This window comes from Paroedura picta, chromosome 14 (genome assembly GCF_049243985.1).
Source record: "Paroedura picta isolate Pp20150507F chromosome 14, Ppicta_v3.0, whole genome shotgun sequence".
In the NCBI taxonomy this organism is placed as follows: domain Eukaryota; kingdom Metazoa; phylum Chordata; class Lepidosauria; order Squamata; family Gekkonidae; genus Paroedura; species Paroedura picta.
The window spans coordinates 1,755,302-1,779,336 of record NC_135382.1 but is presented as its reverse complement, the minus strand read 5'-3'; the positions used below and the strand labels follow the sequence as shown (position 1 = coordinate 1,779,336).

The window sequence follows — 24,035 nt, the reverse complement described above, 5'->3', positions numbered from 1 at the left end:
GATCGCCCTTGGTGGCTGCCAGTTTAATCTAAGTGACTCCTCCTGTCCCGCGTGCCCACTGAAGGAAGGGCATACTATATGGCTGGAAACCTGGGAGGGTCGTCACACTTGAGAGCCAATCCCAGCCCACTCACGCGAGTCCTTGGAGCAACTGGAGCATCTTGGTGGCTTCTATGCAGACCAGTTGCAGAGGTGAAAAACGAGCTTTCTTTCCAGTGCTTTCTGCAGAACGAGGCGTTTCTTCTGTCCCTTGCCCCCCACTCGGATCTTCTCACCTAAACAGACAAGGGACCAAGGCAGAGTCCTTGGCCACTGTGGAAATAGGGCATGGTATAGCTTTCGTACTCTCAGAAGAGATTTTTCTTTTGAGGAGAATTCTTTCTCTGAAGGCCTCATTCCAGTCAGTCACGACCTCACTGCTGAGCATGTGCAATGGTTATTTTCAAAAAGTGTACTGAGAGCAGGACCAAAATGGTTTTGGTTTTGGTTCACCCCTCGCGGCTACTGGGATTGGAAGGGTGGCTCTTAAGTGGCTGACCTCCTTTCTAGAGAACGGGTCACTGAGGGTCGCTGGGGGGGGGAGGAGTTATCCGACTCCTTTGCATTCCCACGGGGGGTGCCAGAGGGAGCGGCATTTAACATCTATATGCATCCTCTGGCCCAGCTGGAACGGAGTTATGGGCTTGAGTGTCACCAGTACGGTGATGATACCCAGCTCTGTCTCTCGATGGATGGCCGGCCAGATCTCCCCCCAGAAAGATTCGCCAGCTGTTTAGAAGCAGGGGCTGGATGGATCTGGAGGAGCCGCCTGAGACTCAACCCCTCCAAGACGGAGGTTGGCTGGGCCGAAGGGAGCAGGAACAGCAAGCGCGTCTTCCCTGCCTGGACAGGGTGCAATTTTCATCTGTGCCCCAAGCCAGGAATTTGGGAGTGATTCTGGATGCCTCACTTTCCATGGAGGCCCAGGTCACCAAGGTAGCTCGGATGGCGTTCCTCCATCTATGACAAGCTCAGCTCCTAGCGCCCTACCTGCCCCCGTGATCCATGCAACAGTCACTTCTAGGTTAGACTTCTGTAGCCTGCTCTGCGCGGGCCTACCCTTGTCCCTAACCCGGAAGTTGCAGCTGGTACAGAATGCAGTTGCATGGGTCCTCACTAAATCATCTTGGAGGTCCCATGTTCAGCCTCTGCTGAAGCAGCTGCCCTGGGTGCCAGTTTGTTTCTGGATTAGGTTCAAGGTTTTGGTATTAACCTTCAAGGCTATGTGTGGCTTGCGTCCTGAATACTTGAGGGGCCGCCTATCTCCTTATGCCCCCCGCAGGACACTTCACTCTGCAGGTAAGAATCTGCTGATGATCCCAGCACCCCAGGAGGCACGCCTGGCCTCGACCATGGCCAGGGCCTTTTCGGTTCTGGCCCCTACCTGGTGGAATGAGCTCCCTGAAGAGTTGCGGGCCCTGTCAGGGCTCTCTGAGTTCCGCAGGGCCTGCAAAACGGAGCTCTTCCGCCAGGCGTTTGTCTGAGGCCGGGTGGTGGCCTGGGGGCTAAGATCGGGCCCCTCTCCCCAGAGGGGGGGGGCAGCATCAGACTGGCCTGGTTCCCCAGAATGTTCCACCCTCTGCCCAATTATTCCATCCACTCCCTTCTGCTCATCCAGTAGGTAGTAGCATGTGCGAAAAGGATCTAGGAGTCTAGGAGTCTTAGTAGACCATACATTGAGTCAGCAGTGTGACTCATTGGCTAAAAAGGCAAGTGAGATCAAACGGAGTATCGTGTCCAGATCACGGGAGGGGATGGTACCACTTTACTCTGCTCTGGTTCGGCCTCACTTGGAGTCCTGTGTTCAGTTTTGGGCACCCCAATTGAAGAGGGATGTAGACAAACTGGAGCGTGTCCAGAGGAGGGCAACAAAGATGGGGAGGGGTTTGGAGACCAAGACATATGACGAAAGGCTGGGGGAGCAATTCAGTTTAAGCTGAATTGATCATCAGGGTTCCAATAGGGAGTTGAATCCTGCCGATCTCTTCCACTGCTAGGGGAACTTGTCCTTTGGCGGAAGGGCCTTTCTGCTCTTTCAAACGTCGGTGGAAGGACTCTGTCCACCATATATAAGCCGTTCCAATAACAGAATCCTTTCAGATGCACAGGGCACAGGTACAATTTCATAATTTCATTTTAGCAAGACAAAGAAGAATGGAAAGCTGACAACTCGATAATCTTTGTACTAATGAAAAATGTGTTCTCGAAGAAAGCTTTATAATTTTTTATATTCCAGAGTGCTGATGCGTTTAACGGATGACTTTTTGCTTGTGACGCCTCACTTAGCAGAAGCCAAAAAATTTTTGAGGTACGTCCTGTCCATTCAATGGATGACTGATTCTTCCCCCCACATCCTGGAGTTGGTGAGGCGGTGAGCAAGGAGCTCATGGTCAAGCAGGCTCGTAGCACAAGAGCAGTGACCACCCTTGGTCCATCTGTCACGGCAACCGGTGCTCTTTCGACCCCTTGGCCAAGCCAGAACCCCGACTGGGAGGGATCTAGGACCGAAGCTTAGCCCAGAAACGTTGATATTTGGTCTGCGAGGACCCTTTTTCATTTTTATTTTTTCTAAACAATGCAACGAGGTGGGAGGTGAAGAGAAGACAGCTCTCTTCTTCCAAAGTGGACAAGTTGCTGGGGTCGGTCAGGGCGACCACCTGCCCCCTTGATCCCTGTTCCTCTTGGCTTCTCAAGGGCAGCGGAGAGGGGATAGGAGGCCAACTCAGGGATATTATCAACCTTTCCCTGAGTTCCGGGGAATTCCCCGAGCGGCTGAAGGAGGCGGTGGTTCGCTCTCTCCTGAAAAAACCAACACTGGACCCGCAGGACCCTGCCAACTACCGCCCGGTGTCGCACTTAGCGTTCCTGGGCAAGGTGGTGGAAAGGGCTGCGGCGGACCAGCTCCTAGCTTTCTTGGATGAAACTTCGGCACTCGATCCATATCAGTCTGGCTTCCACCCTGGCCACGGGGTGGAGACGGTGTTGGTTGCCCTGCTGGATGATCTCCGTCGCCAGCTGGATAGAGGCGGGTCAGCCGTGCTGGTCCTTCTGGATCTGTCGGCTGCTTTCGACACCGTGGACCATGAGATATTGGTCCACCGCCTCGCCGGTACGGGGATACAGGGTACAGTCTTGCGCTGGATACACTCCTTCCTCCAGAACCGGACCCAGAGGGTTGCAGTGGGGGATGAGCTCTCGTGCCCTTATGGACTCCCTTGTGGGGTCCCACAGGGCGCGGTTCTCTCCCCCACAACTATTCAACATCTTTATGCGCCCTCTGGCCCAGCTGGTACGGAGTTTTGGGGTGGGTTGCCTTCAGTACGCTGACCTCCTTCTCCTCCACACACCCCTTTTTTAGGAAGGGGGGTAGGAAGGGGACCTTATTATTGTGCCGCCATGTTGTGACATTTTAAAGTCTTTTAATGGGAGTTTTAATGGGGTTTTAAGACACTGTAACCCGCCACGAGCCATTTGGGAGTGGCGGGAAATCAATCTCTTGCCAGTCCTTCCCCTGCAGCTGCATAAGATCCCTGAAATGCTGATTCTCCCCCCCCCCCCCTCCCAGCCAGTATTTGTATCAGGAACATGGTCAGTCTGTGGGAATAAATCCTGCCTATGGAAATACAGACCAGGTCCAAGATAAGCCCCATCAGGCATCTTTAAGACCAACATAGATTTATTCAAGGTGTGAGCTTTTGAGTGGAGGCAGTCTTCCTCAGATCCTGCTCACACCTCGAATAAATCACTGTTGGTCTTGGAATCATAGAATCAGAGTTGGAAGGGTTCTCTGGGGTCATTTAGTCCAACCCCATGCCCAATGCAAGAACTCACAACTACCTGCCCACCTACGGTGACCCAATTTCATGCCCAAGTGATCCCTCTCACCAAAAATCTCCAGAATCCAGCCTGGCCTGGAGGGAATTCGCCTCCCATCCCATAGTGGTGATCAGCAATTCCCTGGGTCTGCAAGGAAGGGCCACCAGAGATAAACACTGGCCCATCCCCTCCTGCCCACCCACTCCCCATCTGCCTAAATTCATAAAATCAGGTACTATTGGACTCAAATTTTGTTGTGTTACTTCAGAACAACACTTGACCCACTTGAATTGATCCAGGGGGGATAAAGTAAAGGGCTGGGGGGGGGGGGAGAAGGTATCCTTTGGGCCCACCTCCAATTAGCCGAAGGACCACATGTGGTCCACAGCCCACAGGTTGGGGATCGCTACTCTAGGATATTTTCTTCATGTTATTTCAGAAAACCTACTTCATAGGAGCTTTGACATCTCAGATTTGTGCACAGAGGAATATAAAATTCTGTTCCATGTTCTATTTCTAGGTAAAGGTAAAGGTATCCCCTGTGCAAGCACCGGGTCATGTCTGACCCTTGGGGTGACGCCCTCTAGCGTTTTCATGGCAGACTCAATACGGGGTGGTTTGCCAGTGCCTTCCCCAGTCATTACCGTTTACCCCCCAGCAGCAAGCTGGGTACTCATTTTACCGACCTCGGAAGGATGGAAGGCTGAGTCAACCTTGAGCCGGCTGCTGGGATCGAACTCCCAGCCTCATGGGCAAAGCTTTCAGACGGCTGCCTTACCACTCTGCGCCACAAGAGGCTCTGTTCTATTTCTACGTCCTAATTATATCAGTGGCACAGAATTTCAACCCCCCCCTCCTTTTAAAGCAAGGTTCTGCCTATAAAGACGTTCTTGGACAAGCACCTGAACTGTGCCTGCTGCAGTCTCAGAAGCCAGAGCCTGGGGGGGGGGGGGGGAGCCAGTTCTTGAGGTCCAAGGAAAAAGGAGCCCATCCCTGTTCCAGTACACCCTCTGACTGTGTCTTCCCTTGAACTCAGGACCCTGGCCGCCAGCATTCCTGAGTATGGCTTTTCTATAAATCCAGCCAAGACCGTGGTGAATTTTCCTCTGGACGAGGCGGCCGACATCCCCGGCTACTCGGCGTTCCAGCAGCTACCAGCACACAGCATGTTCCCGTGGTGTGGCTTGTTGATTGACACCCAGACGCTGGAGGTTTACTCTGATTACTCCAGGTGAGAAGGAGCCCCCGTGGCTTCCGTGGCCTCCCTTCCGGCTCCCGTTCAGTCGAGCGGCCTGTCAGGAGCAGACGCCCTTCCGAGACCTGTTTGGGTTGGAGGAGAGAGGGGATGCCAAGGGAACATTAAATGGGACAAAGAACTGGGTGCCTAACAAAGCACCCGCATTAAGTAATAGTTGATTCATTGATTAAATATCAGGCTGACTGTGGGGGAGGGGGCGCTTGTTGCCCAGGAAGGTGCTGGGGGAGGGGGCGCTTGGGTGAGTCCACCCAGCTTCGACCAGAAAGACGGCTTTGGCAGGGCACGAGATTTCCGGGAAGGCGCCAGCCAGTTTTTATTGTCTTGCTAAAGGTATCGGCAGTCCAGTCAGGCACCTTTAAGACCGACAGAGTTCTGTTCCAGGGATAAGCATCTAGGGGCACGCAAAAGCTCACATCCAGACTGACATTCTGTTGGTTTCAGAAGGGCTGCTGGTCTCCAGCTTTGTTCTGCTGTTTCAGCCCAGCAGGACTCCATGGCCAGGGATGGGTCTGGAGGGGGGAGGGGAGGGGAGGGGGGGCGCCCTGGCCATACCGATCCTTGCTGGCCCTGTTTCTGGCCTGGGGAATGGGGCTGGCAGGGTCGCATAGGCGTGCCCTGCTTCTGGAGTTGGGGGCAGTGGGTCGGCAGAGGCCTGCCCTGGCCCTTGGGTGGAGAAGAGCAAACGGGTAGCCAGCCCGGGGGGGGGGGGGGGGTCTGGTTCAGTTCACAAATCATCTGAAAATATTTCTGTGCTGTCCCTTCCGGGACTGTGGGAGTGGCCTGGTGATGTGACATGTGGTGGGAGTGGCCTGGGTGACATGTGACTTACGGGGGTGTGGCAGGAAGGTGTGGCCTCCTGGCATTAATTCCAGGGTCCCTCAGCCTGAAGGATGTTTCAGGGGTGTCTCAGTGGCAAAAAGGTGGAGGAAGGCGGAAGGCAACATCTATTGGCAAGTTCACTGTTGGCTCTGCTGGCTCTGCTTGTGGCTGGGAATGCTGGCTGGGAGGGGAGGGGACTGCTGAAGCTGCCCCTCCGGCCTCTCTCCCTCCTGCAGCTATGCCCGCACGTCTGTCAGGGCCAGTCTCTCCTTCCGTCGCGACAGCCCAGCGGGGGTGCACATGAGGAATAAACTCCTTGGGGTCCTGCAGCTGCAGTGCCACCACTTGCTCTTAGATTTACAGGTAAGCGCATGCAGAATACCTGTTGTGGGTCAGGAGAAACAAGCAAGGTCCCCCAGTAGGGTGCCCACAGAAGCACTTCCCCTGGTGCCCACCAAGCGTGTCCAAAAGTGGGTGGGGCCGAGGTGAGGCAGGGCTTGCTAGTGCTTGGGGTGGTCAAAATGGAGGGTTTCTCGGCATCAGTGGCTGGCCAGTCAGGTGGCCGCCCAGGCTTGTGGCTCCGGCCCCCTTGAGCCTTTCTTCCTCTTCATGGCCCCTGCCCTTTCTCCCTGCGCTCCCTCCTTGGCTTCTTTTTATTCTTCCGTGATGTGATCGCAAAGCATTGTGTTTGGCTCTGCCTCCGGGTCACAAGGGTTGGGGACCTCTGGGATAAAGTGACCCGGCAGCACAGCAGTAGAGGCTCCAGTTTTGAATCTTTGTATAGATGTACGCCCCCCCCCCATGCACATGCTCACAAAACCCCTCTTTAGCGTGATAGGGGGTTTCCCAGTTATATCTTGGTGCTGGTGCTGGACTCTGGTGCAGTCCCTTGAACAAACCGGTCAGTCCTAGAGGAGATCAGCCCTGCCTGCTCCTTAGAAGGCCAGATCCTGAAGATGAAACTCAAATACTTTGGCCACCTCATGGGAAGGAAGGACTCTCTGGAGAAGAGCCTAATGCTGGGAGCGATCGAGGGCAAAAGAAGAAGGGGGCGACAGAGAATGAGGTGGCTGGATGGAGTCACTGAAGCAGTCGGTGCAAACTTAAATGGACTCCGGGGAAAGGTAGAGGACAGGAAGGCCTGGAGGATCATTGTCCATGGGGTCGCGATGGGTCGGACACGACTTTGCACCTAACCACAACAACATCTTTGTTGGATTGGAGAACCTTTCAAAATAATATGTGAACTTTTTCCCCTCTTTATGCTTAGATCAACAGTCTTAAGACAGTCTATATCAACATTTACAAGATTTTTCTGCTGCAAGCCTACAGGTACGTCTCCTACACAGCAACCCCCAAAGCTTCAGTGCCACCAAGGGCCACGAGGAGGCAGTGTGGGTCAGAGAGTGAGGGTGCCCCCCTCCCGCTTTGCCTTCTTGATGAATGTTGTGGTGGTGACCTTTGAAAGGGGCACCTTCTTATAGCAGCCAATCAGCGGGTTTTGAGTGGTGCAGCATTAAAGGCATCCCAAGACTTTGGCCCTAGACGGAGCCTTTGTGCCAAGAACTGATCTGCAGTGCCCAGAAAGGCTCACCCTGAGGGCCGAGCACAGAGTTGTCGCCCTTCTGTTTTCATCAAACACAGCTTGTTGCTCCTTCTGGCCAACACTCATGGGGCTGAACAAGAAGGACCAAAATGTGGGGCTAAAGGTGTATCAAGAGGGTGTTAACCAGAAGCAGGTCTCTGTGGCCTTCCTACATTAGAACCGGTGCTGAAGTTTCTGGTTGAATTCCCTGTATCTGCAGCCAAGAGCAGGCCGTGTGGTCATCTGGCCCGATGTCATCAGGAAGGCTCTGCGGGGAGCAGCCAGGGCCAACCACGGGTTCTTCTGGCTGGCCTTGCTGGGGTCTCTGTCAGGCCTTGCTGGGGTCTCTGTCTGCTGGGGTTGCAACTTGAGGGCTCAGACATATGCATGTAGAGCCAGCATGAAGCATGTGGGCCACATCTGTTGCTTGTCCCTGTTGCTTTCCCTGTCCCTCTCTTTTCCTCCCTGCAGTTGGCTTCTTGTCTTTCAAAGTGTAAACTGCAAGTGTGTCATTCATTAACCAGTTTTTATTCCAGAACACCATATCTGAGAAAATCTGTCAGGACTTTGACCTTCATTCTTTCTACTTTGCCCTTAGGGGATCTTTGCTTTCTGGAGTACTGATAATCTTTTAATGACTTTATAAGTGAACAAATTTCTCTTCCTGCAATGGTTATTCTCCCCTCTTCCCCACCCTGCAAGCACTCGCTTATCTTGTGGGACGTACACTTTGGTCAAGGCCAAGTTGGTCAAGGCTTATCACATAATTGGGACTTGTCAGTAGGCGAGTTCTTGTTGCTGCCTGTCTGGTGGAAAGAGAAAAGAGATGGATGCAGGTCGGCTTCATTCTGCTGGTGGAGGTGCCTGGCCGAGGCTGAGGGGGAGGAAGCGGTTTTGCCCAGAGGAATGGGTCTGTGGCTCCAGGGTGGAAGCTGCATCCAGCCAAGATTGTGCCCAGTCCCGGCATGCTCTTTGGCTCGGGCAGGCCTGCCTTAGTCCTCTAGTCTTCCAGCAGGGCAGCCCTGAACAGAGTGGCCCTCTTGGAACTTGAGCTAGGAAGGGTGTTTGGGACTGTCCTGTTCAGCCCAGCTAAGCCAGGCACCTGCATGTTGCAGAAACTGTTTTAAACCGGGAAGCCTTCATGGTGCCCTTCAGTGGGAGAAAGACAGGCACAGTTTTTGGCAGTTATGAATTCCTTGCATTCTGCGGGGGGCTGACGTAGATGACAAGTCACGAAAAGGGAAACAAAACCCAGCCTGAAATACAGGCACAAACCAAAATGGTTGGGATAGAATCAGTTTGAGAAAAATAGAAACTGTTTATGACAGGAAGCCCAAATGATTAAAAACCATAAAAGATGTTTATTTGGCACACATCAAACATCTAAGAATGTACACCAATAATCCCAAATAATGTTTTGACCTTGACTTAACACATTTCGATAGAATAATAATAGATCTTCATCGGAGGTCGGTTGTGTAGATGCCTACAGATCTTCCCCATTTTCAACAGGGGGTGAAGCACACTCGCTGAGTCTGCTCTGCCAGTTCTGGTCTTGCCAGGTGTTCCTAAATAGAATCCTCTGCCAGCAAATATCCTCAGAGAAGCACACAGTAGGAGTTTCCAGTATCCAGGGGAGAAACAGGAGCTATTTGCTGGCTGAGGACTCTGCTGACACAAACACCTTGCAGGACCAGAACTGGCCAGAACAGAATCAGTAATTGTGCTTCACCCCCCTGTTGAAAAGTATGTGCATCTGGACAATTGACCTCTGATGACAGATGACCACTTGATCAAAACGCCTTAAGTCAAGGTCAAAAAATGATTTGGAATTTTTGGTGTATGCACTTAGATGTTTTATATGGGCCAAATAGACATTCTTTTATGGTTTTTAAGCATTTGAGCTCCTATAATAAACAGTTTCTGTTTTTCTAAAATTGATTTTATCCCCAACCATTCGGGTTCTCGATTGGACTAGATGACCCTGGAGGACCCTTCCGATTCTATGATTCTGTGGCAGCTTCACATGATGTCTGAGTGCAGCTACAGGGGGGGTGTGAAGGTGGAAGGGAGACATTGCGGTGTTTGGAGTAGCTTCCAGGGTTAACTGCCTTCTCGGATTTGCCTTGAGAAGTCCTGCTCTTTAAGATGCCTTTTTCCACCCCACCCCACCCCACCCCATTTCAGGTTCCACGCATGTGTTCTCCAGCTTCCCCTTAAGCAACAAATTGAAAATAACCCCCGTTTCCTCTGGAGAATCATAGCTGATACTGCTTCGTGCAGCTTCTCTCTTTTGAAAGCCAAAAATGCAGGTAGGTGTGAAAAGGGTCTTGGAAATGCCTGCAGGGGCTTTTCTCACTTCCTGTAGGTGCAGTGTGTGGGCGTGGCTGGAGGACGCTGGTCTTGTAGCCCAAGATGGCCACAGGTGCCTGGGGAACGTGACCTCGTTAGGGATAAGCGTTGCACGTGGAGAGCTGGACCCCCCCCCCCAGTTACGCCCCGTGGCCGCCAGACTATTCTGACGCCAGCCTTCCGAGCCCAACATGGATTCTTCCAGAATGACCGTGTCAATAAATGAGTGTGGCTTTCCACGGTTTTCTGGCATCCTTCTTTAATGGTCATTAAGTGTATTGATTACATTAATTTCTCACATCTCCGTTTCTGAGGCGTCCCAGGAGTTTGTTGTTTTAGTTCAGTATTTGTTAGGAGACTGTTCCTCATTCCATATCTTTTCCCCACTCCAAGCCACCTAAGAAAAGATCAGACCGTTTCCTTCATTTATGTTCTGCCTTTCTCCCCACTGGGTTACAGCAGCCTCCTCTCTTGCATTTGGCTCCCACAACAAGCACCCTGTGAGGTAGGGCAGGCTGAGAGCACGTGACTTCCAGAGTGCCTCAGCTCCATAACATCTGGTGAAAGGAGTTTGGAAACTTTTGTCCTAGACATCTTTTAGGTCTGGAGGTTGATGCAGAACTTGAAATGTAGTGATGAAATTCAAAATGGCAACTTGAATGCCAACTTGAGATGGCCTGTGGAGATCAGCTCTGAACGTCCACCAGCCCAGACCTAAGGAGATCCCATTGGCCTCGTCATCACTTGGCTGGAAATCTTGTGGGTCTTTGAAAGGGGTCCCTAACCCTTTTGAGCCTGTGGACCCATTGGGAGGTCTGATGGTGGAAGTGGGGACCAGGGCCGAGAAGGCTGGACCTGGTCAGGGGCAGAACTGCTTTTGGGCCAGGGATCTCTCAATTGGGGGGAGGGTTGGAAAGGCAGTCCCCCAGATGCGCCTGCATCCCCGTGTCAATGCGGCAGTGAGCTAGTAGTTCACGGTGGACAAGGTCGAACGCGGCCATGAGATCTAACAAAACAGGCAGCACCAATCTGCGTTGATCCAGCTGCCTTCAAAGGTAGAACAGCCGACGCTTCCCCACCTCATGGCCAGTCCAGAGGCCGGCCTGGAACGGGTTCAGCATAGATGCTTAGCCCCCTTCCCCAAATACGCGGTGCGCGAGGTGTGGGGGCAGTCGTTTGGGTCCTGCGGATCCAGTGGGGGTTTCAACAGGAGAGGTCTCACCACAGCCTCCTTCAGCCTCTGCAGGGGTGTCCCTGAAAATACAGAGTTGTCGATAATCTCTCACCGTAGCTGGCATCCTGTCACCCCCAAACACGGCTGAGGGGCCCCCAATTCACTTCCTGTATTAATGGTTGGGGGTAGGTTGTGGCAAGCACCATCCCTGTCAGGGCGCAATCTCAGCCGATGACCAGCAATTCCAGCCATTGGCCAAATCATCCAGTGAGTCCCTAAGAGGTTTTGGTTCTTGCAGAGCAGTCAGCGATTAATTTAAATGTGCCCCCACACCTATGCAGGGGGAAGGGGGGCCTTCAGGGCATAGTGCTCTGGCCGTGGCACAGCATGAGTTGCGGTCGGATCCATTCCCAGCCCCGCAGCGAAGACCAAGTCCAGAGTGTGACCTGCTTGGTGGGGGGGGGGGGCTGGGAACAGCCTGCGGGAGCCCCACGTCGCCGTGGCTGAAACAGGTCCAGGCCTGCCCTGAGGCAGGCTCATCCGGGTAGACGCTTGGGGTATTGCCACGCTCAGGGGGCTGCTGCCCAGTAGGGCAGCCACTGGTGCAGGACGCAGACGGTGCCCTGGCGTAGTGGGCATAGCAACCAACTAGCTGCCGCAGGAGGACTAACCAGCCACAAACTGATTGGTTGCCGCGGCTTAACTTCAGTCGCAAAATGCAGGTCCTCGTGCTGTGGCCAAAGCAGGATTTCAGAAGGACTGCACCGCCAGTCAAGCCTCCCATAGTGGAGCCTTGCTGGGCAGGAGTCCTCGCTCCCCCCCCCCCTCCCCCACCGCTCCACTTCCTAAAAACACTTGGCAGGTGCCAGAAAAGATGCCGGAGGGGACCGTGTTGGGGACCTCCCGGACTTCTGCTGTAGACCAACACGGCAGATGCCCCCAGTTGAGGGCAGTGGACAGGATGTGCCCTTGAGGGAGCTGCTGCTGAACTCGGGGCCCGTCTCAGATTCCCGAAATGTATTTCCACTCCAACGTCTGTTTCTTTCTCCCGTAGGGGTTTCTTTTCCTGCAGCCGGCCCATCAGCGCTGCCTCCCTTGGAAGCTGTGCAGTGGCTCTGCTATGAGGCCTTCAGCGCCAAACTGGCCCAACACAGAGTTCTCTACAAAGGCCTGCTGATGCCCCTCAAACAGGGTGAGTCTCTCTGCATTAGTGTTTCCGTCCTCCCCTCCCCTCCCCTCCCCGCTGCCACAGCCCCGCAGGATATCAGCCGCGCAGCGTGGAAAGCTAATGGGGTGACTCTGACAGATGCTCAAGTGCGGTCTCAAAACCAAACCAAACAACATGAATGCCTGTTCCACCTCGGCCCAGCTTCTCGCAGGAGCCTCATTTGACATAATTACAAACTAATCCATATTCTTTAATGATTAACGTTTGACCTTTTATGATGAATAACATTTGACTATAATGTATCTTGGAAAATACCTATATTTTTCTTCAAGAAGCATTCTATTTAAAAATTCCGGTGTAATTTTTTTTTAAACCTTATTTAAATTTTTAAAATCTGAATTTTAACTTTTTTAAAGGGATCACTGATTTCTATCCATAGAATCATAGAATCATAGAGTTGGAAGGGGCCATACAGGCCATCTAGTCCAACCCCCCGCTCAACACAGGAACAGCCCTAAGCATCCTAAAGCATCCAAGAAAAGTGTGTATCCAACCTTTGCTTGAAGACTGCCAGTGAGGGGGGTACAGATGGTTTGAAGGTAATGGAGAAAGTCAAACATTCTGATTCTGCTGAAATAGCGGGTCAGTGAATTAGTGGAGTAAAGATTTGTTATTCATAGCAAAATCTGCGTGGCTAGTTTAAGGACTAGGAAAGACTGAATCACCCATGTATAGCCATAATAGCTCCACAGAACTTCTTATGTTTTTTGGTTAGCAGTTTTTATTGTACGTCTCTTAATCTTATCTTTTGTCTTATATTTTAACAGCTTTGCTAGTTTTATTGCTTTTATGGCTCATTTTATCCTTATAAAATAGTCAATGGCAATTAATGCTTTTAAATGTTGACTTTTATGGTGGAGAAGTTTTAAGTTTTATTGTTGATGCATTTTTTAACCTTTTAGTGTATTACCTTCCCTTTTAGAAACTGCTATTGTATAGTAGTGCATCTAAAATTTTGGTCTAAATGACCGTAAATAAAGATTGCAATCTTGGTTATTTATATATAGAACAAAGAAAGATGATCAAACATATAGCTAAATAGAAAATAATAAAACTTGTATATTAACAACAGCTCAGACATTTACAGTTAGCTGGTAAGCTATTTCCAATTTAATTCCATACGCATTTCTGTCTTTAGAATTATAGTGGCCCCAAAATCTAATAATTCTTTGAGGTTCTTAGTGTTCTTATAATAAATTTTATTTCATCCGTTCAAAGAGCTGGTTTACTTTCATTGTGACTGGTCCGAGGGATCGTCCCATGTGCCTCCATGGTAAAAGGGGGATTTGAACCTGGGTCCTACCTGCAGTCACAGTTTAGCTTCATTTCATAATCCACATCACCTTAACATCTGCACCTATCTTCTTTCTTGGATTTTCTCCTCCAAATTGCGGTTAAATCTGCAAGCTAGTATGAAAAGCTGGATCTGCCTTTGGGCTTTTCTCCCCGCCCCTTTGTTTGAGCTGTTGATGGTCCCTGTTGATTGATTTCCGGCAGGAGCTGGGCTTTCACGTCCGGGCTTCAGATTTTAATACATTTCAGTGCTGGAAGTATTTTTCCTCCATTGCCAGCCCCCTCGAGTAATAAGATCAGCATTCCTGTCAGAAGCAAAGATGAGCCGTCCTTGCCTCAAGTCTCCTCGCGCAGTGGGGGGGGGGGGGGGCTGGCCAGGGCTCTTTTCTCCTCCCCCCGCCCCAATTTGGCAAGTTCTTTTTTTCAAGTGAAGGGGGTGCTTAATATTTTCTTTAAAAAGCAATTCCGGAGGAGGGAGGGAAACGCTTTTATGAGCGAGCAAGCGAGTGAGTGAACCCTCAAAACTGTGTTTCCAAGGCCAAGTGTGCTGCCCGACTGGGCCACCACAGAGACGCTGCCTTCAAAGCCTCCTTGCCTTCAGAGCATGTACGTTCCACGCAGCATGAAGGCAGCACTGCAGTGAAAGGCCCTGCTGGGGTGGGGTGGGGTGGGGTGGGGTGGGGGAGAAACTCCGACAGAGGCAGGGCATCTGCACCCAGAGGGACGTGCCATGGGCCTGCATGTCTCCGGTGAAGCTGATAAAATCCACGCTCAGATAGGCTAGGGAATAAGTAGTGTGACTCCAGAGTCAATCCTGAGCAGTGCAGATGAGAAAACAAGCAGCGTCAGAGCGGAGATTAGGGTCAGGTGCAGACCGAGCCCCTGTGCAAGCACTGGGTCCTGTCTGACCCTAGCGTTTTCTTGGCAGACTCAATACGGGGTGGTTTGCCAGTGCCTTCCCCCCCAGCAAGCAGCCGGGTACTTGACTTTAGTGCCCATTTGTTTGCTCTGCGGTTTAAGCAGTTGGCCAGACAGAAATGCTCTCCTGAGGGAAGGGCCGTAGCCTTTGAGGCTGATCTGAGCTCGTTCTGCCGCAGGTGTGCCCTGGTGGCTTGGCTGAAAGGCCATCCCCTGAGAGCCACGCAGTCCGAACAGCAGTCAGTCAGTGAGGTGGATTGAGAACAGTTTGGAACATCCACAGAAATTCTGTGCAAGGACTGTAAATTTATTTATGTATTTATTATATATTTGAAAAATCAGTATTTGTTGCTGCAACAGCAGGAATTGCTGCCATCTATTCTTGCTCCTGGATTCCTCCCATAGCCCCTCTTAGAAGATTTCTCCACCCCATTGAAAGCCCTCTGGACCCGCATAGAGGAGACGGGCAGCCCCAAGGTCTGTGTTGGGAACGCCTTTAACCTGTCCCCGGGGGGGGGGGCACTGCAGGGGGGGGTCCTGCCTGCCTTCATGCCATCTTTCTGGCTCTGGGTAGCATTGAGGTCTCACTCCTTAAAATGTCAGCAGATGCCAGGGGTGATCTTGGGGTTGCCCGTCCTGTTGAGTTTGACCCTCCATACTTGACTTCTGAAAGGATGTTGCCAGTGTTCGTTTTGCCCTCTGGGCTGTCTCTCACACCTTGGCGTGGGTGTTCTTGTTTGTCTGAACAGACCGACTGACTGCTTGCACCGTCTTTATAGGTAAAATGCGGTTGCTCCAGGAAATTCCAGAAGCCACTATGCAGCTGCTGCAGAAAGTGACAGAACCACAACTATGTGAAGATTTTAACGTCATCCTGGATTAACAGATAAACGAGCTGCTGTCTTGAGAGCATAATTGTTTCAACACTGTCTTAAGTCAAAAGTTAACCATTGCAGGATTACAAATTAAATGTGACGAGAGAGTCTCTGTCTTGATAATGAAAGGAGGAAACAAGTTCATAGTCCTGGAATGTGTAACTTGTGAAACTTGTTTGGGGGGGGGGGGAGTGTCTTGTCTTGTTTTGCTTTGGAAAAGAAGTTGTGCAAGGAAACCCTTCTGCACCTGAGGTTCTCAGCTGTGTCCTGCTGAACCAGGATCTCACAGAGCTGGAAGAGATCACCAAGAGCCATCCAGGGCAGCCCCCCGCCTTCTCAGGACTGAGAAAATCCTGATGGGGGCTCACCCAATCTCCTCCTAAAAACTTCCAACAAAGGAGACTCCACCACCCTCCAAGACAACATATTTCCATTACAGACTCCACTCAACATCAGAAAACGCTTTCTAATATTTGAGTGGAATCTTCTTTGAATCTGTTACTCTCAGCTGCTCTCAAACTGGATGCTGTAGGCAAGAGCAGTCTTTGACAGCCGAGCAAAAGCCTCACCCTCCCCGCTAGGGCTCTGACAAGCACGGTTCGATTCCCCGCTCCTCCACATGCAGACAGCTGGGGGACCTTGGGCCAGCCACAGTTTTCTCAAAGTGCTCTCAGCCCCACCTACTTCACAGGGTGTCTGTTGTGGGGAGAGGAAGGGAAAGGGATTTGTAAGCCACTTGAGTCTCCTGGTAGAGAAAAGCAAGGTCTAAAAAGCAACTCTTCTTTTTACATTGGGAATCCCTCAGGGGACATCCCTCAGGCTTCGAGAAACCCCAGAAGTGATTTGATCGTACAGAACATGGTTGGGAAGCACAGCTGTGGCCACGCCCACCCGGGGCCCCTCCCCGTCCCTCTAGGCCATCATTGGCCATTTTGGGGATGGAGGGAGTGGGTCAACATGACCATATATGGTCATATAACCCAATAAAGCTTTTAACAAATTTTTAAAATATGGAAAAAAAATTATTTGTTGTTGTTAGGTGCGAAGTCGTGTCCGACCCACTGCGATCCCATGGACAATGATCCTCCAGGCCTTCCTGTCCCTCTACCATTCCCCGGAGTCCATTTAAGTTTGCACCGACCGCTTCAGTGACTCCATCCAGCCACCTCATTCTCTGTCGTCCCCTTCTTCTTTTGACCTCGATCGCTCCCAGCATTAGGCTCTTCTCCAGGGAGTCCTTCCTTCTCATGAGGTGGCCAAAGTATTTGAGTTTCATCTTCAGGGTCTGGCTGGGTGATGTCTCTGATTTTTAGGATGCTGTCTAGATTTGCCATAGACCCTCTTGTGATGCTATTCATTGTTCCAGTCCTGGGGTTTTGTAACCCCACAAAAATGAGAAGCAGCATACTGGATGGGAGATACACTTCTGGGTAGAACATGATAGTGGGGTACTATTCTGTGCCTCTTATTCTGTTATAAAAACAGCCAGAGGGAAGAACTGGCAGGCCGTGGAAGGGAGGGTTATGCACTTCCTGACTGCTGGCTTTCTCTCCTTGTGAATTTTGCCTGCGCAGGTTTTCACAGTGAACAAATCAAATGGTCCAAGGGCAGGACGCCCTTTCCCTCACCATTTACACTGGCAGTCCATTGCTGAATAAAAATATATTATCATTCTTCCTTCAGTACTGGATTGTGAGGGCTTGCAGTGCCTTGGCCAGAGGTGACAGGTATCCTGTCCTTCCCTGGTCAGCTCAGGGTGCGTGAGATCAAACTGAAAACAATCCTACAGTTTGACGTTAAAACATTTTAAAAACTGCCTCCTAATAATTTAAACCCTTCTGAGGCAGCCCTCAATGAGGAAGGATTTTATTGGCCGATGGGTTCTCAGGCAGGGAACCCAACATCTATTTGGCCGTATTTTCTGGCTTCAGCCATAGGCCTGCTGGAACAGCTCTGTCTTTCAGGCCCTCCAAAATGCTTTCCAGTCCTGGAGGTCTCTGATCTCACCAGGGCCAAGACCAAGGCCAGTTTTATCTCTTTGGAGCTGGATACTGATAACAAATTTCTGAAATTATTGTTCACTTCTTAGTTAGAGCCAGGTTGGTGTAGTGGTTAGGAGTGCGGACTTCTAATCTGGCATGCCGGGTTCAATTCTGCACTCCCCCACATGCAGCCAGCTGGGTGGCCTTGGGCTCAACACAGCTGTTCTAACTGAGCAGTAATCTCAGGCCTCTCACAGCCTCACCCACCTCACAGGGTGTCTGTTGTGGGGAGAGGAAAGGGAAGCCGCTTTAGACTCCTTCGGGTAGAGAAAAGCAGCACATAAGAACCAACTCTTCTTCCTCTTAATGGCTAGAAATTGAGTTGTGTATTGGCTTGGCTCTATATCTGTTCCATCTGCCTGCATATGACCCTTAACCTCCCGTAGAGCAGGGAGAATAGCCCCTGCCAAGTGGAGGACAAAACACCTGGCTGGTGGCAGTTTTGCCCTCTTCCTCCCAGGTCCCCATCTTCTGCTTCATGAGGAAATGCCATAGAGGAGCAGTCATCTTATTTATGGACCTGTCATTACACAATACCAGAGAATGGCTTTTTTCCTAGTCCCCCCACCTTCGTATCTCAGGATGCACAAAGGTTAAAGGGAGTGCCTGCAGCCCCCTTTCTCACAAAAGCTCATTTATGCCCCTTCCCCCACTGCCACACGTCTCCTGTCTGCCCACCCCTGGCCAGCCTCCCTGCTATTCACCCTCCTCCCCCCTCCACTGCCCCCTCCCCAACAACCACAGTGCAGCAATGCCAATTTCCCTCCCTCCACCCTCCACCAATAAAACAATACCTACAGAATAATAATAATAATAATAATAAAACAATTCAAGAACAAACAGGGACTGCATCGGCTGCTAAATCTCACTCTCTCTGAAGACACGACTGGGAAATCCTCCAAAGCCATCTGAAGCATGAATCACTTGCAGAGGTTGAGTCTCAGGTTATATATTTATTTGGTTTCTTTTTTTAGGTTATTGCCCGCCACTCCCAGGCAAGCTGGTCGAAAAGCAGTCCCTCAGGTCTGTGGGGCCCACGCCCCGGAGAGCCTTAAGGGTCAAGCCTTGAACTTGCTCCCGAACACCAGTGGCCGCCAGTGCAGCTGCTGGCATATAAAGCCCATGGAGGAAAAAGTCCAGTGGAGCTCTTGGGAGCAGCTGGTCAGAATGGCTGGCCGGAGCCCATCAGCCAGGTGGGCATGCCCCCGCCCTCGCCCTGGCCCGTGGGCCACCCCTCAGCACCACCAGTGCAGCTCAGCTTCCGATGACGGCTGCTTTGCAGGGAGACTCCTGCGCAACATGCCCCTTGGAGCCCCACCCCCAAATCTCAAGGAATATATCCAGCCCTGGGGTTGGCAACCTCCAGGTGGTGCCTGGAGCTTTCTCAGAATCCCAGCACAAAGAGCGGCTCCCCAGGCAGAAACGGCCATTTCGGAGGGGGGGCTCTGAGGCAACCAGCCTTCAGGAAAGACCTGGCAATCCCTGGAATTCCTCTCCAGAATTGCAGCTTCTCTCCTGGCAACAGAGTCCCCTGGTGCTTAGTCTGAATGCAGGGCTTGCACTGGTGTGGGAACGGTGGGTGTGGAGCCCAGGGTGAGTTCCAGGGCATGTGTGTGCGAGTGACTTTGCTGGAGCCATTTTGTCTGGACATGGGAACATGGAGCCGAGAGCAGCTCTTGGGAGGCAGGGAGCAAAGGGGCTGGGAGCTGCTGCAGAGCTGCCATTCTCTCGGAAGCCTCCCTTTTCTGAAGCAGCGTTCAGGGTCTTCTCCAACAAGGAAATGACCCCACTTTCCCCCTCAGCGACAGATTTACCATTCTGGCTTCTCCCCCCCCCCTTCCAGCAGGGGGCATTCCCTAATCTGCTGTTTGTGGGAAAGGTGGGGTGCCACCCCTGGCCCGGGGAGCCAAGGCAGAGGGATTGGGGGGGGGGGGCAGTCTGCTCAGGGAGGGGATTAACAGAAGTCCTTTGAAACAAACCCCTGGAGACACAGCCTGGGGGTGGAAGAGGGTTTTGCCTCTTGTTGGCTTCCCCAAATCTTTATTTCTGCGCGGAGGAAAGTGTGGCTGAAGTGCTGTGTGAGGAAGAGTGGCCCATTGCTCTGGATTTTGCACTCCCCTTCCCTTCAGGCCAGGGAAGACACGTTTTGGTTCTTTTTCCTTTGCCCTTGGTGGATGTGGAGACAGGATTGGGTCTTTTTTAATGGTGTCAGCATGCGGAATAATGCATTCACACTATGAGGCAATGAACAATAAAGGTTAAAAACAGAAATTGCGCTCCCCACCCATCTATTCCTATGGCCCAATCCCCATTCTTTGATTGCTCCCTCCTTCCCCTTCCTCTCCATAGACCCATCTCACCCCCTCCCCTCAGCCAGCCAGTAATATTTTCCCCTCACTTCCTGAAGGAAGGGAGAAAAGAGGAAGGAGAAGCCCTTGCTGCAAGGTGGGCAGCCCCGCCCCCTGGAGGCCCCTCCCTGTCTCCTGAACGTTCTAAAGTCTCCTGGTGGGCGGGGCCTGTTCTCGATTTTATAGGCTTTGAGGAGAGAGAGAGATTTCACGAAGGCAGCTGATACGTCAGGTAGAGACCACTGCAGAACAATCCAGGGTGTCAGGGGGGGGGGCATTAATCAACTTCTTCAAGAACTGGTGCCTTACTTTGTGGGTGAAATATAGTCCAAATCCATATGTACTGGATAAGTAAATGGGTGCAGCCCCTCTGAGAAGCCCATGATTCAAAGTGACTCCACTTCAAACAGTAGGAATGGCTACTGCCTAAATTCCGGGCTGCCAGGTGTGAATGTGACACATCATGGGGCAGGGGAGAGCCTAATGTCAGCAGATCCCGAGCAAGAGAAGAAGACTGCACTCCCTGATCACGAGGTCCAGCAGATCTGAGAGCCAAAGGGATCTGGTAGAATGCCCTCTGCCCATACTTCCCACAATATTCTGCATAGCAATGGGAAGGCAATGGGAAGGCATGTTCCTCTCCCAGGAATCTGGAAGGCATCCCCCTAGGGAGGAAGGATTTCTCGCTGCTAGTAGTGGAAAGGTCAGCGTGTGGGCAACCCCACCTCTCTGTCTGTCCTGAAGGGACCATTTGTAGTCCAACTGGAACACCCTGCTGAGCTTGTCGGCTTCCTTGCTGTGTGGACAGCCTTGGGGACTGCTCAGGTGCAAACAGCTGCTTCCCATACCTTGACAGCCCAACTGCCAGGATGGGAGGAGTTCTTACCTCCCTACCTGTTTAACTAAGGGCCATTTCGCACGGCTTCAAAATAGCACAATGGTTGCTAATTGAAAACGCTACTAATTTGCCTTAACGCACGACGTCGCAGACAATCTGCAACACTCCTGAAACCAATCAGCAAAAAGCGCTTCGTTGTAGCGCTTTCAGGGGAATCCAGAAAAGTGGATTCACCCTCCGGATAGCGATACACTCCTGCAACCAATCTGCAACAGTAGCGCTAAAGACCTGTGCGTTACCATTGTTGCGGGTTCTTCAAAGTCCCTCCCCCTGGCTCTCTCCTCCGATCTTCCGGCGAAGCGATCACCATTTTTTTTTTCTCCGAGCGAGCGGGGATAAACACACCAGCGAGCCTCTTTCTGTTTAGAGGCTTCCCTGGCTTCAGTCCTTCACCTTTAGTCACTAAGCACAAACCACATAAAAGCCCGTTTGCTGAAATAAAGTCCCTTTATTTTTTACACATTAATTCAGCCGAAAATCGGGCCCGTGAGAGGGGGGGGGGATTTTTTTTTTATCACTCGAGGCAGCGTGCCAACGATCATACAATCAAACGACAGCTCACATTAGGCAGCTGGATGGGTCTCTCCGTTGCAACGAATCTACCTAGATTCGTTGCTATGGGTCTGTTTTTTTAAAAAAACCTTTCTTAAAGGGAAAGGGGCTGTTTGGGAGCATGCTAACGGCTGCCCATTGGCTGCTTGACGGCCAGGGGCGGGACGAGCTTGGCAATAGCGCTTCCTTTCTAGCGATTTCTGCCGAGACCGGAAGCCTGTGGGAAACGCTAAAAAACGCAACTGATTCCACTACAAAGGCAGGTATGCATAACGACGAATTCCACTATTTTAAATGGCGATTTTTCATTCCGCAAACAATTTGCAACAAAGATCCCCGTGCGAAAAGGCCCTAAGACATGGCTTGGTACCAACATCCGTTTCCCCATAAGGACATCTGAAGGAAAAGTGGGGGCAAATCTAACTGCACAATTCTCCAACATGTTGTATGCAGTTTTTCTCTCAGCAGTGGCCACCTGTCCTAGTGGCCCCCTGCCACCCCCCTCCCTCCAAAGATTGTGGGCTCCCCACCCCCCTCCAATGGTGGTCAAGGTGATCTGGGGAGCCCAGCGCACCGAACACCTGGCCCTCTGGATCAGTTCTTTGGTGGCTCCTCCCTCCCCAGGCTGCAGGCTGCGATTGGCTCTGAGCTGGGGATATTCCACCAAGAAGCAAAAGGCAGCAAAAGGTTTCATCAGCGGTTGCTGAGCAGATCCCTCTGTTTGCCTTTTCCCAAAAGATGGAACATCCCCCAGTCAGAGCCCATCGCCTCCTTCGGTGAGAAGTGAGGCACGGCATGCAGTTCATAGAAATGGAATGATATGGATAAAATATTGGGGGCATTGCTTTGAAATGTTATAATAAGTTAAGTTTAAACATCATAATGTCTCTATGGGCTGTTGGTGACATGTTTCCTTGCAAGTAAAATCCAAAAACTTCACCAGAAGGTTACGTTTGGAAAGGTGGAGTATGCAGCATTTCCCTGGTACTAAAGCAAGGAATCCGGCTTTATATCCACATTGTCTGCAGAGGGGTGAAGCCCTGGGGCCTTTCCTGCCCATCATTTGCCTCTCCCTGCTTTGCAGAGGGCCCCTGTCTGAATGAAACATCTCTCTCGTCTCCATTTGCCAGTCTTGGACTGATAATGCACTGCTGGTTTTCTGTGACAAAATCCTCCAGCACACGCAGTAGAGTTGTGCACGTGGGGCTGGTGGGTTCCTCCACACCTCATGGTGGTGGGAGGGGGGGCGAGGGCACGGGGGTCCCACTGCACAATGGTGGAATAGCTGCATGCCACTATCCCACCATTATGAGGAGTGCACAAATGCCACAGCACTGCGAAGCCGAACGGGCATTTCATGTCCCTGTGGGAACACTGTAGGCGGAGGAGAGCATGGGCCTGGCCCGGCCTGGCCTCTGATGGCGGCCACGGCAAACACGGAAATGCTGAAAAATGAGCATTCCCTTGCCGGGAGCCAACAGATGCCCTAACACGGTGCAGGGCAGGGCTGGGCTGGCAGCAATGTCATGCGTAAGCAGGGATGCACCCCGCTGCCCTGCCGCCGCCAGCTTGGCCTTTCCGCCCCGTGCATAACTGGGTGGTCCCCAGGGAATCACTTTTAGTTCATCCTCCAAAGGCACATGGCAAGTCCGCACAGCAACCAGTCCCTCTTGCCGTTGCCTGTTGAGGTGCTGCAAGCAGAACTGATGGCAGGAAGTCCTTGCAGGAGGCACAAGTCCTCGAAGGGAGACGCTCACTTGTCCTTTCGACTTCTGCACTTCCCCTCAATTACGAATGCACATATTGAAATCTCATTGGACTGAATGAACGCTGAGCCAAACAGGCTCTCTTTAAGTGAAGCTTTTATGATCCCTGTTGCCTGGAAGCTTGTTTGTCTGACTCTCCTCTCTCTTGACAAAACAAAATCCATCTCCATTAAGGCAGAGTCAGTAAATAACTGGATTCACTCAGGCAATAAATCCTGGTAGGAAAACTGAACAATCAGTAACTACAGAGGATGATAGATTCAAGAGAGGGCAGACAGTGGCAAGGAAAGCAACATCCATGTCCTTTTCCCAGCCCTGAGTGAACAGTGGAGAGATGGGGGGTCACCAACAGCACTGATCTGTCCCTTCTTTTTACCTTCTGGAAGCAGAACAAGTGGCCGCACCAGAGGGGCGAAGGGCTGCTCCATCAAGAGCTTCTAGGGCCACCCGTCACCCTTCTCCCTGGCTCTCTGCCTCAGAGGCTCAAGAGGGGTACAAGCCGTGTGCCATCATTTTGTTTTTCACGAGAATCCTGCAAATTGGGCTAGGCCAGCAGGTCCCAATGATGCTGTGAAGTCCAAAGTTACTTGGCCTGGCACAGGGTTTTATGGTACACTAGGCAAAGGATGACCTGGTCACCCAGCAATTTTCTACTGTGGCCAACCAGATCATAGAATCATAGAATCATTGAATCATAGAATCATAGAGTTTGGAAGGGACCTCATAGGTCATCTAGTCCAACCCCCCCCACTATGCAGGACACTCCCATCCCAATTGCTCATCTACTGTAACCTGCCACCCCCTTGAGCTTTTACAGAATCAGCCTCTGTCTAAAAATTTCCAAAGATGGAGAACCCATCACCTCCCAAGGAAGCCTGTTCCACAGAGAAACCGCTCTAACTGTCAGGAACTTGTTCCGGACGTTTAGATGGAATTTCTTTTTAATTAATTTCATCCCACTCATTCTGGTCTATCCTTCTGGGGTAAGAGAGAACAATTCTGCTCCATCCTCCATATGGCACCATTTTAAATACTTGAAGATGGTTATCAGATCCCCACTCAGTCCGTCTCC

General features: G+C 51.5%; 1 protein-coding gene across 4 annotated transcripts in view; it reads left to right on the top strand.

Annotated features, from left to right (window-relative positions):
• Positions 1-15,537, top strand: part of TERT (telomerase reverse transcriptase) — a 28,588-nt gene extending 13,051 nt beyond the window's left edge. Inside the window, exons 10-17 of one of the 4 annotated variants that reach the window (XM_077310551.1) lie at positions 2,276-2,347; positions 4,892-5,086; positions 6,169-6,295; positions 7,203-7,264; positions 9,705-9,829; positions 12,098-12,235; positions 14,888-14,959; positions 15,262-15,537. In XM_077310551.1, the coding sequence (XP_077166666.1) occupies positions 2,276-2,347; positions 4,892-5,086; positions 6,169-6,295; positions 7,203-7,264; positions 9,705-9,829; positions 12,098-12,235; positions 14,888-14,959; positions 15,262-15,365 (895 nt within the window). In that variant the 3' untranslated portion in view covers positions 15,366-15,537. Of the gene's footprint in view, positions 1-2,275; positions 2,348-4,891; positions 5,087-6,168; positions 6,296-7,202; positions 7,265-9,704; positions 9,830-12,097; positions 12,236-14,824; positions 14,960-15,261 lie in introns of those variants that run through there. The other 3 variants (XM_077310549.1, XM_077310552.1, XM_077310553.1) reach the window with 3 other exon arrangements.
• The last annotated feature ends 8,498 nt before the right edge of the window (positions 15,538-24,035 follow it).